The 15,434-nt window shown below is 38.3% G+C and overlaps 1 protein-coding gene across 3 annotated transcripts in view; it reads left to right on the top strand.

The window, feature by feature from the left end:
- Nucleotides 1-15,434, top strand: part of MAPK10 (mitogen-activated protein kinase 10) — a 146,121-nt gene that overhangs the window by 55,741 nt on the left and 74,946 nt on the right. For 2 of the 3 annotated variants that reach the window (XM_058803000.1, XM_058802998.1), the window contains exon 3: nucleotides 10,495-10,566. In XM_058803000.1, the coding sequence (XP_058658983.1) occupies nucleotides 10,501-10,566 (66 nt within the window). In that variant the 5' untranslated portion in view covers nucleotides 10,495-10,500. Of the gene's footprint in view, nucleotides 1-10,494; nucleotides 10,594-15,434 lie in introns of all 3 variants that reach the window. The other variant, XM_058802999.1, reaches the window with a different exon arrangement.

Here is a 15,434-nt window from a genome sequence, read left to right on the forward strand (position 1 = left end):
GTCACTCACTCAAACTGCAATTGCCTTCTAGTGGTGTGTAATTCCTTGCCTGCTGCAAGAAAAAAGCTCAGTGTAATTGGGATTTTAGTGGCCAACAGATATTCCAGGGACAGAAAACAATCCCCTGCTGAGCCCTTGATAAAGGCTGCCACCCCAAAAAAAACCAAAACCAAAAATGGTAAAGCCCTGAAACCTTAATCCCAAACTCCAGAGCTCTGGTATGTGACCGAGTTCTACTTTTTTTCATTCATGTTTACATTTTAGTTTAGGACAGTGTATGCCAGTGCTCCAGTGGGATTGTGCAGGGGCTGTGTTATGCTTTATGAGCATGGGCCTCCACTGAGACTAATGCAAAGCTGCACTGTCCCCATGGGAGCTCTGGGAAGCATTTATGCCTTAGGCACACACACTAAATGGTGGGGATTTTCCTAGAACAAAAAGGGCATTTGGGTTTATATCTCCCTTAAGAGCTTTCTCTTCTTCAGATGACCATGAGCATTATGAACACATATAAGGGGTGTGATTATTATTGCTACTGATCTGATGGCTTGGGTGCATGAAGCTTTGCAGGATGTGCAGTGTTTGTGCACTCCAAGCTTGTAATCTGACTGGGATTGGTGTCAGGCAGATGGGTTAATGATTTATAGGGAATAGAACTAATCAAGTTGAAAGGCATTAGGGCAAAATGAAGGATATTTATCTTGCTATTTTCTTGTAAGCCTAATGAAAGCTTGGCACATTGGACATCAGAAGGTTTCTAGCTGTGGAGGAGCTCTGGTAATTGAGTCACAGCTGATAAAGAAGCCAAATAGGAAGAACAAGCTATGGATTGTAGCATTTAAAAAATGACATAAGAAGGTTCTAAAAGGAAGAACCTGAGAATTATTCTTGCACTTACATTTAGGGAATCAAAGTAGGATACGGTTGTGTTCTTGTACTTCTTAAATTCTTTAGTATAAGTATTCATGTAAAATGTTTACCCTTTTCATGTCAGCATACTTTGTGATACTCATCTTGGGTAGTCCAGTCCAAGTTCTTTCCAAGTAATACATAAGTTTTTAATTTAAGTTTTCCTTTGGTCTTTCTTCCCTTGGTGCTTCCTTGCACTGCTCACCATAGAGTGCTGGTGGCAAAGACTGTCTCCAGGATGCTCAGTTTGTTCTTGCTGGGGTATGCCTCACCTTATTAATGGTAGTGTTTTGGGGGAGAGGAAAGACATCCTCAATCTATCTGGTACCCAGGTAAATTAACTTGTTCCTTTATTGTCCGTAGCTCCCTTGCCTTACTGGCCCAGCATAGTTGTTGTGTTTGCCTCTTTTCCCAGCTCTGAGGGGAGCTGGGATACAAGAAAGAATAGAGTTTTTAATGTCATGTACCATTTGAGTTACATCCAGTACCTGTGACAATTTTGTTTTCATATGAGGTGCTGGACCTTGTATGTTTGTGCAGATTTTTAAAGCCTTTTATCCTTGTCTCTCAACCTTTTGTTCCTCAGCAGAGTCAAATATTTCAGAAAACTTTCCTCAACAACACAAGAATAGGAGAGGCAGAGTCACCTGTTTGTCTGAAATGTCTGTGCTTCAGCTCTGCTTTAATCAGTTCCAGCATTTCTGTCTAACTCTGAGGGCACCCATGCTTTGAAGTGCTGCTGTGGGCCTCTGCCTGGAAAAATCAATTCCAAATTGTTGTTTACCCATAGCAGGGAGACTTTCCCTGCAGTTAGAAAGATGTATGAGCTAGTGTCCCTGTGTCTTAGGGGCAATGAGGAGGGAGGAATTATGGAATAGCCTGTTTTGGGTTCCACTTTTCCTTTTCCCAAATGATTTGTCTAGAAAATTGCAGACTTTGCCTCTTTGGCTCCTTTTCTTCCTTACTGAAGAAATTCCTATCCCTTGACTTATTAAAGTCACTTTGTTCCACTGCTACAGAACAAAGAGAGCCAAAGAAAAGAAATTACTTTCTTGTGGTGATTACCTTTTGTATTTTAACATGCTTTTCCTTGTTTTACTTTTATGTAAGAACCTAAAGGGAACGTGACTTGGTTTTGATCACTCCTTACCTATCCAGTCTAAGTTCACAGGACTGTGAATTTTTTTCCTAATGTGCTAGTTTGCAATTATCTGTATAATAGGAAACTAACAACAGCCTTCATGATTCTGTATTTATGCATTAATCACCTACTGTATTTCTGGGTTTGCATAAGGAAAATCAAATGGCACTTGCAGCAACACCCCTTGGCAGCAGCAGATATGCTTTCTTTAAGTGCTTCATCTCCCATTGTTTTGTGGAACTCTGGAAATTTAACCTTATTCAGTGCATTAATAATTATCATTATTATCCCTTATGCTTTGAAGAACTTTCCCCCAGCATCATCTATAGATTGGAGCAAGGAAACACCCACTTTTTCTGGGTTTGTATTTCCCTGAATCAAAGGGGTGTTTCTTTCTTGAGCCATTCTACATTAGTATGACACATTCTAAATAACAGCAGCATAGGTGAATGGCTACAGTCCAGCAGTAGACGAGCTCTTCTTTCCTGTCAGTTATTGATCATCTGAAACACAGGGTATTTTCTTACTCCATTAAGAATTTTTTTTCTCATAAATTTAGGGTTTTAATCAAAAGCAGACAGAAAGTATCAAAATATTTTCTGTGTTTTTTTAAAACAATATGTAACTGCCATTTGATATTAACAGCTTGCAGAGATTTTGCAATAAATCCTGCTTGCATCCTGGAGATGAGTTGTTCTAGTAGTGTTTTGTTATGGGAGTAATTAAAATTTGCAAATATTAAAGCTTAGAAGGGGGAAAAGCTTTTCAGAAGCAAATGAATGTGTATTTTAGTTGTTTGAGAAATAAACTGTTTTGTAGCTGCAGAATTTACAGTGTAATCTGCTCATGGCTGCAGCCTTGCACTCCATAACTAAGCTCCTTACATTTTTTAGTGTTTTTAGTTGTGTGGCTTCTGGATGCACCCACAGAACTATATGTAAATAAAATATGTATTTATAAATATGTAAATACAAACCAAGGCAGGGAGTGAGCATCCTAACTTTGCAAATAAATGAAGCAACTGTCCTTGTTTTGATTAGAAAGTTTGGATTATAGCTATCCTAAGGGCCCTTCCCAGGTGAGTGGTTTTTTGCTCTGTTCCTGAATAACCTTGAGGTGTGAATTAGCTGGCTCAGTTCAGTGGTTCAGCCCTTTTAAAGTGGTGATGATAAATACAGATGTTGCAGCTGAGCAAGTTATTCCACAGTCCTGAACTATTTCATATTTCCATCATGCATACTTTGATACAGGAAAGATGGACATTGGTAGAATGTATTAAAATTTTTATCAAATAAGTAAAAGCATGGCTAAATATTATTTTGGCTGCAATTTTTTTTCCTCTTAAGTGACCAAACCTGTCAATTTTCCCCCTAAATTGAATGAAGCTGACAGAAATTGCTGTTTACTGCAGTGCCACATAGTTAAGGTACACTGAAACAGGATCTATAACAGTATCTAAGTGCCCTGGCCTTTTATACATTTCTCCCAAAGTCAGAATTTTGCTTTTGGCTGGGATAGTAATTATTTTTACAAGCACCCTTCATTAGTGGAGTGGTTAACATGTGTAACAGAGCAGCATGTAAGAATGAGATCCAATGCCAAACAGTTTAACTAATCAGAAATTGACTCCAAACTATTCACATTTAAAATATATGTTCTAGTCAAATCTAATTATTTTCTTGATACTGCTTGATACAGACAGTAATCAAGTGTTTGTCTCTATGTAGTCCATAAAATATAGGTCATTTTCACCCATCATAAAGTGCTAGGGACATCTGTGTTGAAGGCAAATGTAACTGAATTTGAATTAGGTTTGCAGGTTGACTTGGGAGTTCATTAAAAATAGTTTTGATGTGATTCAGTACATACCTTCAGGCAGCTTTGCCACTGACATTTATCCAAGGAACAGCTTTATATTGATTTTACTTTTTAATAGAGGAAGAAAAAGTTCTGAGAGAGCAGAATTTTTCATTCAGCTGAGACAGTTACCTCAATTTTTAATCTTTTTTCCTCAGAAAGAGAAAGCAGATTAAAATCAAGTGCCAAAACAGGAAAAATGAATAAAAATTTAAAAAAATATTACTTTCACTATTGTGGTAAAGGTTATCTTATGTGAGGCAGGCAGTGTTTAACTGTGCTCATCTCTTTCCAAACAGCTTTTCTTCTTTTTTTTTTTTTTTTTTTAAGAGTAGTAGCCACAGTCTCACACACTTGCCCCTTCAGGTTCATCCTGCAAATTCAGAGCTGCTTCCAACATCAAAGTTTAATTTTATGACTCTAGGAAGTGGCTAGGATTTATTCAGGGAGTGAAGAAATTCAGCTGCAAATGAAAAGATGGTATGAGAGATTATGACAAGATCATCATAAATTTGACTAATTAATCTGCGGCAGCATCTTGCAGGAGTAGGTTCTTTTCCTCATAATACCTGTTCATAACAGTAAGTATTTCCTCTGGAAGTGGTAACTTGGGCTGTATATATTTGGCATTTAGACCAAATATAGTCAGGTGAGGAATTCTCTCTCATAATAACTGGCTGGAGAAAAAAAACCAAAAAACAAGAAGTTGGTGGCAAGATCAGATTTAGAGCTCATTTGTTCCTGTCATCTGCATGTGAGCTGTGCTCATTAGGAATATCTGCTTATCAGTCCCTTGTCTTTTCAGTTTGTTTGTTCTTTATTTTTTTATATATATTTCCTTTTCAGTGCTATTCCAAAATGGTTTCTTTCCTTTTCATTCTCTTTTCCAGCAGCTGTTTTAGAGCTACTTGTGTGATCCTTGTGATTTTTAACATGCCATCACTTCTCTTCCCAGTGGAAGATGATCTGTTTCTGCTGGGATATAACTTAATAATTACATTATTCACATCACTGCTTTCCCTGGTTATTCCAAGAATAATTAAAATGGGAGAGTAGACACAACAGAAAGGCACTCTTTTGCAGTAGGAACACTCTCCTTGACTATTATTAATCCACTTGCAAATGGCAGTTCATATTTATCCTCTGAGGCGTCTTTAAGCTTCTTGTTAAGCAGTGGGTCTCCTGTTGCAGTGTTTTACATTAGATCTGAAAGAAAAAAGTTATATAAAAAAAGCTGATAAGCCTAAAGATTTGGTCTCTGAAGTGAAGACAATTTGATAGGATATTTGAACATCTAAATCCCTCTTATAAGTGGCAGCAATTATATGAAAAAATGTGGGTGAATTGCAGGACTTCTTCATCGACCCAGCATGTTAAAGATGTCAGAGCCCACGTTTGAAATTCTGTAGGAGTTTGGGGATCAGACACTGCCATTCTCTGCTGGCACACTTTGTCATCCTGGGTGAATTTGTTCAGGTCTTCATTATTTCCTTCACTCTTGTTTACACAGAGCAGAATAGCCAAGTTTCAGTAAAGGAAAAATATAGTTACAGGAGTTAGAACATTACTGAAAGCTTCAGAGAACTTCTACTGTGGTAAGAGGATGTATTTTCAGATGAAGGAGAGAGGAATTCCAGTACTGGAAATGCATGAAATTGTTCCAGCACATTTTCAAAACAGGAAGCATTAATAATTCATGAAAGTATATCTTTGAACATTAGTGTTTTTAAAGAAGGTTTTTAAGTGACAACCGAATTGATCAATTGTCCCCTCTCATTGAATTAGGACAGGATGGGTTTTTAAAATAACTTTTAGTGATGATGCTATTTCATTAATTTTTTTTTCATGCCCTGAATCTTTATGAATGAAACTAAATGAGGTAATAATAAATACTTTAATTCTCCTTTTGTAGAACAAGTAGAGAACTGCAAATTGGTGAAGATAGGGAGCACATTCACTGTGCCCATGGTGCACATGCCATGTATTTGGGGGGTAATATCATATAAACAGAATATCAAATAAACAGAAAAGCTGGATTTGATTACTTGATATGAATATATATTGCTTCCCCATATTACTGAGATTATCACAATTGATGGGACTTGGCCTAGATATTGGTGGATGTCCTGTGATTCTTTTACAACCTTCCAGTTTGCAGCCACAATATGCCAGGTTTAAATCTAGTGAAGTTTTACATACAAGTAATTCTTTCTACTTTATCTCCAGGAATCAATTTCCATTTGATTCCTGTTTAAATTAGGACTTGCATTTCTAATATTGTTTTTTAATTCCATGTGGGGCTACTTTTTAAATTAGGAATTTAGGCTTTTGTTTTCGTTTTGTTTTGTTGTAGGCATGTAAACACCTCTCAAAGTATGGGAGCAGGTGGGAGGTGATGAGAACAGCAGCAGGGCTAGTTTGGGATATTCATTTCAAGTGCATTTAGACACTAGTTTAAATACAGGTCAAAGAGCTGCTGCAGTTTTTCCTCATGGAGAGCCTTGTTTGAGCCCTGGATCAGTGTGTCTGACACAGGTGGTTGTGCTGTGGGGTGAGAGGAGCAGCCCTGCCTGCCTGGGCTGGGGTGAAGGAAGCAGCAGGGCAGCTGGCTCCTTTATCTCTCTGAATAAAAAGTTACATGGGACTTTACTGAGGCTCAACATTGGCCTCCTGACCTTTCACAAAAGGGTTTAAATATACTGTGTCAGGCTAAGGCACTGTCCATTGGGCAGTGATGGATGGTTTACTATCCCTGCATACCCTGTTGATTAGGGGATGCAGGGATGATAAACTATCATGAAGGTATTTTCTCAAAAGAAAGTGACTGTGATGCCTTTTCCAGATAACATGGTGGGTGCAAGTGCTTAGGCTCTCCTTGGGCCAGCACAGCAATAGCCCAGAGTCCTCAGACTGGAGGTTGGCATCTCTTAGGCTTAAGGCAAACACACCCTGTCCATGATCCAGGAGCCACTTATCTGAAGGAGAAGGCAGCTTGGGTAGAAAAGGATGCTCCTAGGTCAAAATATTTAATCTTACTGGGCCAAATTGCCCATACATTCCCTGGGTACCAATATCCTACAGCACTGAGGGTGAGGAAAGAATTCAAAGATGAGCAGAAAGGTTTACTGTGGGAGGCTCTATTTGAGAACTGCAGCTGCTGTTGGTTTTCTGGTCTGTTTTAGCTGCTCTCATGGTTTTTTCTCTGTTCTCAGTAATTATACTAATAGTATTGATTTAATCCTTTCAGTCTTCAAAGAGATGTTTGAATAGTAATTAGATAATCCTCCTGACCTCTGGAGAGACAGATATCCATTATTTAAAGTGAAAAAGCCCTAAAAAGTCCTTGTACAGAAAAGGAAGATTTGATAGGAGCACTGCAGGTAAAGAGAAGTTCATGCCTGAAATTTGGGCATGTCTTTAGTCCACATTCTGTTTTAAAGAACAGCTTTCCATAAGGAAGGAAGAGTGGAGTGAAGAAGAGGATGGCAAAGCAGCAGGCTAGGTAGAGGCGAACCTCAATGGATCCATCCAGCATTTCCCTTGGAGCTGTGCTACTGTACAGTTTCAGGATTTTCTTTATCTTGCCTTCATGGCTGGTTTCCTCTTCCTGATTTTAGTGCCTCCTAGTTTTGTTTTGCCTGAAAGTGTGTGATATGTTTGCTGCTGAGTCTTGTATGTTTTTGTGGCTCCTGGCATACAGTTGCCTTGATCATAATGAAGATTTGGGATCCAGTTGTGGCTTTGCTGTTTCACAGACAGGTTTTCTCCCTTTAATGCTACAGAAGTCTCTGGCTTCCCAGAGTATTTTATTCTATCAGCAGTGTTTTGTTCTCCCAGTTCTCCACCCCTTGGGTGATTTCACTCAATTTTGAAAACATAAAGTGTCAGAGGTGGGGTAAAGAAATACTGGATGCTTATGCTCTCACATAAAGCTCCAGTCACTGGTGAGCGATGCTGTTTGTCTCAGTAGCTTCTTGTTTGATAACTGCTTTACGTTGTAACACAATTATCTCAGCATCAGGCCAGTTCTTTATTCTGACACTTCTTAAACATCTCCAGTGATGTGGTGTCAGCTCGCACCAGAGGAGACGTGATCAAGGAGATCTGTGCAGCTGAGTGCAAATCTGTTTTCTGCCTGAAGGAATTAGAAGTTACATACATGTGTGATCCCTTAGAAGGCACAAAGGGAACCTTGTATGTATTCAATAAACATGAACTCAAGTCTGTTTTGTCCTGGGTACACCTTTCTGTGCCATGGAAAGGTGGCATTCATTCCCATTGTACAGCTGGATGAACTCAGCTCTGTAGTGATTCATTTGATGTATCTCATGTACAGAGGAATATGAGTATTGATGTAGGCCATTAAAACATATCATACTTCTATTATTTTATAAGCATTAACTTCCCACAAGGACAACATCATAAATTCTAAAATGTATTCCAGTTCCTAAAACTCACCAGTCTGTTGTTCTGCCCAGGGTGACTATTAACAGTCACAGTAATTCCTGTGGACAGCTGAGGAGCAGGGTATGACTAGTAATGCATGCATAATACAAAGTATATCTTCTCAATAGTCCCTCACAGCAAATTCAGGGAGAAACCAAATTCCCCCAATTTTCTTCCCTTCCTTTCTTCACTTTCCACCATTAAGCTATGTCTTGAACATGGTGTGTCATAGCTATTGACATTTCAGTCATTGATTGTTATAGCAATGTAACGCACACAGCCAGGGAGTGTATCTGCAGCATGACAGTGTAATTACCTGCTGGCTTTCCAGAAATCATTGCAATATGACTAATGTTAAAAGCTTCTTTCCTTCTTCTTTTTGAAAAAAAGCTTCCTTTCTTCTTTTTTGTTTTAATATAAACTATTATAAAGCCTCTGTGGAATATGAGACTCTGGTAATGACTCAGTGGGCAGTGAGACAGCAATCTCAGACACTGAAAAGTGATGCAGAAAAGGTCATAAACTTGCTTTCATAACAGGATTATTCATATATTCATTCATTAAAAATTAAACACATGTGGGAGCACATGGTGCATAGAAGTTGGCAAGTATTGGTGAATAATTTCTTGTAGTTTCTTTACTCCTGATCAGTTGGTGTGAGTTGAAATTACTCCAAATTAAGTCTTGTCTTATTTAGTGCCATTTACACTTGAATTTAGTTAGTTGTTCCTACTGAAGACAAGTGCCACGAGTAACTACCTAGCATTTCAGAATCATAGCTTTGTCTTTTGTGGAGTGATGGTTGGATGGTTGTTTTGTTTTCATTTTTAAGTCTTTAAAATGAATTTGTATTTGACAGAAAAACATTAAGTTCTATATAATGTATCTAATTTTAGCTAAAAGTTGCTAGTTTTTTCCTTGTACCATTAACAGGTTTTTGTTGTTGTTTTGTGTGTTTGGCTGTGTTTTTTTGGTTTTTTGGAGTCATGCAGAAGAATCAATGTGCTCCAAATTCTTGTGACATAGCTGTCTATTCCAGCCTGACAACATTGCTGTGGGTGTTGGCCATTGATGTGCCATGCTGGGATGCAGCTGGGACAGGACTGGCTAGGCAGAGCTGGATGTGCTGCTGTGGAGCTAAATTAAAACAAAAGCAGCTGTGATGGGGTGCACAGGGAGGCTGTCTAGTGCAGCCTATGGCTCCCTGGGCCAGTATCAGATGACTGGGAAATCCAGAAATAGCTGAGCACGGAGTGGCAGACTGTGACTCAGGGGTGTCTTGAGTCAGGGGTGATATTTCCGAGGTTAATAGCCTTCAGCAGATTTCTTCTCATGTGAATTTGCCTAATCATATTAGTGCTTGTGCTGACTTCTGGCTTCCACAGCAACATGAGATTCACTGTGATGAAACAGTGTATGAAGAACTATTTCCTATTGTTTATTCTAACTCTGATAACATAACTTGGTGCCTTTTTCTATTTTAATTTGAAAAAAAAGAAATGGAAGGGTGTTTTCATTTTTCAGTGTGCCACTCATTTTATGTATCTCCAGCATATTTCTGCTCAGACAATTCTTTTCTAGGTGGGAAAAAAAAACCAAAAAAACGTTCTTTGTGCTTTGGACCCTTCTTACTGCCCTCTGCTTTAGCTTTTCTAGTGGTAGAATGTTAAGACCAGAACGAGAACTACTTGGGGTGCTTACAAAGTGGATGAATTTACACAGTGATGTAGCTAGTCTTTCCACTTCTATGACTTTGCTAATACTTGTCAACTAAGGACTTTTTTTTTCCTTCACATAATAATGTCTCCTATACCCACATTATTTAGAACATTATTGACCTGATTTTGTTGTTTTTATTTTTGGTGTAGGAATACACAAGTGATATGATAAACTTTGAATTAATGGCACCAGTTACTGTAAGGTTTTCCAGATGTAACCAAGTCATATTTGGGGCCATGACCTTGACAGGCATTGGACAGAATTTAAAGCTTTTTTACAGTTCAGCGTTACGACATTTCTGGTTTTGACAGGCTGGGTAACAAATCAGGTTGGTTTTATAATCCAAATGAAGCTTGACCTGCATTATACTTGCACATCAGCAGCCAGACAAGAATTCTATGTCTGCTTTTCTTTAATTGCAGGTATTTATGAGCCGCCATTTCTTGTATTATTTTGGTGAACCTACTCTGGATGTGAAGATTGCCTTTTGTCAGGTGTGTGTTCCTTACAGGTAAAACAAGGTACAGTATATACTTGTACTTCATTTTTGCAATACATGCTATAATAAGAGAAAAATAGAAAAGAGTTTCAGCAGCTTACTGCAAGTAACTGTTTATAAAAATGAGGATAAATACCAAAAAAATAGAGAAATTAATCCCAAAAAATTACTTTTCTCTTTGCCCTCAAGTTTATTTTGTAATTTGGTCTTAATGATTTTTCATTTTGTTTTGACAAACTATTAGTTAATATTCTGAGGTTTTTTAGTGGAAAATAAAGGCACAGTATTCAAACGGAAAAACTGCAAATTAAAACTATTTTATCTTAGTCTCTGTTCTTCTGAGAGAGAGCCTTTCACATTGTAGCACATGACTAATTTTCTGTTTACCTATACTGGAAGTGAAGGAAGAGTAATTAAAATTGTGGTCTTTGTCTTGTCTCCCATTGAACACCATGTGCTATTGAGGCCCTGGAGCCATGAGGCTGCACTAAAGTCAATTCTGTATTTCTACATCACCCCTGAGATGGTTTGATCACAGTGTATGGGAGCCCACAAAGCTGAAAGTAAATCTCTGGTGCAAAGAAAAAGCTTTTTGATTGATCCAGTTTTTTATTTTCTTGGTTAATTTAGTTAACATATTTAGTCACAAATCTGTGTGCATAATTTTCCCTTGTGAATGAAAGATTACTTTTTTTGCTCACTTCTGAACAATGTTTTGTGCTTGAATTCTGTCTCTTCGTAGTTATAAGGCTTTTTTGTGAGATGGGACATCAGTAATCTAACTAACTGGAGAGATATTAGGGACATTCTTCACTTTTTGAAGTGGAAAACAATGCTGCATTCTTAGAATGAATTCTAAGATGAATTTATGATAAACACTATTTTTTTCTTTTATATTACATGTGGAGTCCAAGTGAAAGCACAATTGTAAAAAAGGAAAGGGCTATTACTTGTGTAAAAGCAGTTAAGATGAGACAGAGGTGTTAGAAAGTTTGCTTTATGTTTTTTAACTCGGGGACACTTAATATTAATTCTGCTGAGAAGGTTCAATCTGGATTTAGGAACGATCAGCTCTGGGATGGGTCTTGGCAATTCAGTTTGATAATCTGCTTAACTGTCTTTTCTATTTTATTTTATTTTATTTTATTTATGTGCATGTGTTTAACTGGCTTAATTCTTCCACTGGCAGCTTTGTCAAACATAGTATTTTTGTAATGCTTTGAAAGAGTTTGCTTCCAAAAAAATATTTGCAGAAATTGCAATTTTTTTCCTCAGATTGTATGAGAAAATATTAATTATAAAATAATACTTTCACTGTGCAGAATAGAGTTTTTTTGCATAGCTCTTCTCTCCTTTTTACTTAGAGCATTTTGCATGCATTTTTATCACTGAGTGAGATTAATTCCTATTTGATGGCTGCAGCAGGTACCCAGAATGGCACCATCCACTAAATACATACAAAGAGATACTGTCCTAACATTGCAGGGAACAGAATTCCATCCTTCAAGCCCTTGCCACACAGACACCTTATCAAGGTCTTCAGACCTTCAGATCGATTCTCTTGAGGATAAAAACTGGTTTAAACTTCATGTTAATTTATTCTCTCCATAAAGATAGGCTCTGATCCAAACAACAGCTGTAACCATCTGCAAGAACACTCTCTAAATTAAGTGTCTGCTTGCATTAAGGCCTGTCTTGGGTGCTTTTCATTTGTATTGTTTAGAGTGGGATGGGGGTTATATCTCTGTCCTTGGTACAAGCATCCAGATCTTTATTTAGAGACTAGGAATAGTGTCCAGGTGGTAGTATTGTTTATTCCATTCTTATTCCTACTTCCATTTGAAATTTATGCCTCACTGCAGACTTTCTCCAAAGTGTTTGTGCTGAAGTGCCTCCCTTAAAGCTCCAATATTGATGGGAACCCTGATTATTTTTAGTACTGGGGGTGTATTTTTCTTGTAATATGTATTTATAGCCTAAAAGACATAGCTTTGTGTTCTCTGAAGGCAAGTGACATATTCATAATTACAGGCTCTTATCTTTTACATAGAGTTTGTCCCTGAGCATACTCGTTTTGTACAATGAAATGCTAATTCAGCAGGAATAGAATTTTAAAGATTTCCAGCTTAAGGAAAAAAAAAAAACAAAACAGACCTTCCTAAGAAATGCTCAGCAGCATAAGTAGGGTAAATATGTACCTCCCCACCCCTTCACCCTGTCTGCAGTGTGAAAACACCCAGGTCTGGAATTACTGGACATGGGTAGCCAATTTATCTTCAGAAGCAGCCACTTTTCTTAAGGCTGAGGAAGAGAACATCTGCTTTTCTATCATAATAGAAAAGTAGTAGAAGGGCTATAGAATTTCATTACACTTCTGTAAGGCTGGTGTCACCAACAAACTTTTTACTGTAGGACCCTACACATGTTTATTGTAGCACAAGGTAATGCAGAGTACTGTGTCATGAGTAGAACAGGGCATTAAATTTTGATACTAATATATTAACAGTATCTAATAATTCCAAAAGAATACTGACTTCTTCATCCATGTTTTTCTCCATTTAGTCTTTCAGTATGTTTTTTTAAATCAATATCAAGACATGTGTAGCCTGTCAGAATTTACATGTTCCCTAAGCTGTAGGTGTGAAGGATACCTTTATTTAGAATGCAATTCTAAATGTAGTGTGTCCTACGATTATGCCTTCTATCCAAGGAGATCAGTTAACATTCAAAAGTTACCAACAACTGATGTATTAGATTTCTATTAATAAAATGATTCTTCATGGGGTCAAGAACTGTCCATTTCTAGCTAAAGATGTGATTACTTAGCTCCATACATTATTTGTAAAAGGGAGAATTCTTTAATTAACTATTGTCTCCACATCCAATACTGTAACTATATAGTTCTGTTGAGAAATCTACTTTCTCTCCTGTCTTTGGCTATATTTTGCATTTGGATCACTGATTTAGTTTGTCTCCCTAAAGAAACCTCAGTCTCAAGGAACCTTTTCCTTCAGTGTTTCTTGATCAGTCCTTTCAATCTCCTTTGGTGTGATGGCCAGGACTGGATGTGACCTGTGTGTCAGCATTGAGCTCTTCGGGCATCAGGGGAATCAGAAATCATTTGCAGTAGTGTTTTCTTGTGCAGATACTCTCAGATTGCTCATCTGTGGGAATCTGGCCTGGCATGAGGGCCACACCTCTGGGACACAGTGACTTCTGAGCGATACATGATACCACAGTTAGAAATCACCTATGAAAATTTGGTATCTGTAGGAAGGAATGAATTAAAAGTACCAAGAGCTCAGTGAACATGTGGAGGACAAGAGAAAAATAAAAAATAGTGCTTTGCCTCATGTTTTGAGTAAATACAATTGAAAAGGAAAAGGCAGACTTGCTGCTTTGTGTACAATCAGAGCTAGGTAAGCTGATAAGTTTTCGGTATCTCAGTTAGAAGAGGTTAAACAAGGACAGAGTGTTTAAACAAATAAATAAAAAATAACACCTATTAAAAACCCCCAACCTAACAAAAAAAAAAAAAAAAAAAAAACCAACAAAAACCCAAAAATCTCCAAACAAACCCAACCAGCACTTAGAAATGTTGTACTACATTTAATAAAATGCTTTAATATGGTGTGTTGAAATGGAGTGAATAAAGCAAATGTAAAAATATCAATCACTGATCAGTCAAGGCTGAGTTGTTGGCAGGGGTCTGTTTTCTGCTTGAAAGGCTAAGTGCAGAAAGCCCCCTGTCTGGGGGGCAAGGCAGCTGGAGAGAGATTAAAAGAAGGCCAGAAATTAGCTTTAAAATCCCTCTCAAAACACACTAAAATCAGGAAGACTGGGTGACTAATACAAGCCTCACAGGAAGAGAATGAGGTGGAAGAATGAAGAACTGTGGTATGATGTGGCTGGTAAAACCACAATCTGTAATATTACATCCAACCACACACACACAAGATGAAACCCTGTGTAGGAGGTTGGATCATTGTTTATGGACTTTTGAGTGCAGGGAGAGCCAGAAGAAGTGAGAAGTCTGGCTTTATGGGGAGAAAGAAATAGATAAAATTTCTGCCATAAATGTGTCATATATAGAACACAGAGTGTTTTAAATACAGAGTGTCTTCTATGTAAGACACTCTGTATTTCCCAAGTGACAGCTTCTGTGGCCATTCAAATTTACACAGCAAAACCTGTGACCATGAAATTCAAAGCAGAGGGCTCAGCAAATTCACATTCATGGCAGAATTCTGGCACTTGAGACTTCTGTGAGAATTAGAGCTGTGCAAGTGGGAGGACAGCCATTAAATTCATATTGCTGCTGGCTGGGCAGGTGCACCCAGGTGAGCAGGCCAGAAGCCTGAGGGTTTTACCAGACTCATGAATGCTGGTCTGCACAACCTCAGCATTTGACTTTCAAGGTTAAATTGTAGCTTGAAGATATCTTTTTGTGTCCTGAGGGATCCAAAGGCATCCACATCTGGAATGTTGCTGTGGTCCGCACCAGATTCTTTGTCTGAGGCTGGGTGTGGATGTGGGGGCTCATGGGGAGCCACCATGATGTCTGGCTCAGAGCATCCTCTCTGCTTCATCCTGCCCATCTCTGGGCTCTGTGCCAGCTGGGAGTCAGCCTCTCAGCCTTCCATCTGCTTCTTTCACCCACCTGCATTTACACACATACCTGCAGGGCTTTTATTGATCTCAGTATCCTTGCATCATGGCACCCTCAAATGGGTGCTCCTGCCAGGATTTCTGTGGACAGACAGGGAAGGATACAAGCACTGAGGTAAAGTTTCCCCTCTGCTGATGCTGCCAGCAGAATCTGTGACAGTGCTTACTGTCTCAGAGATGCAAGGGAGAGTAATT

The sequence above is a fragment of the Ammospiza caudacuta genome, chromosome 4 (assembly GCF_027887145.1).
Source record: "Ammospiza caudacuta isolate bAmmCau1 chromosome 4, bAmmCau1.pri, whole genome shotgun sequence".
Classification (NCBI taxonomy): domain Eukaryota; kingdom Metazoa; phylum Chordata; class Aves; order Passeriformes; family Passerellidae; genus Ammospiza; species Ammospiza caudacuta.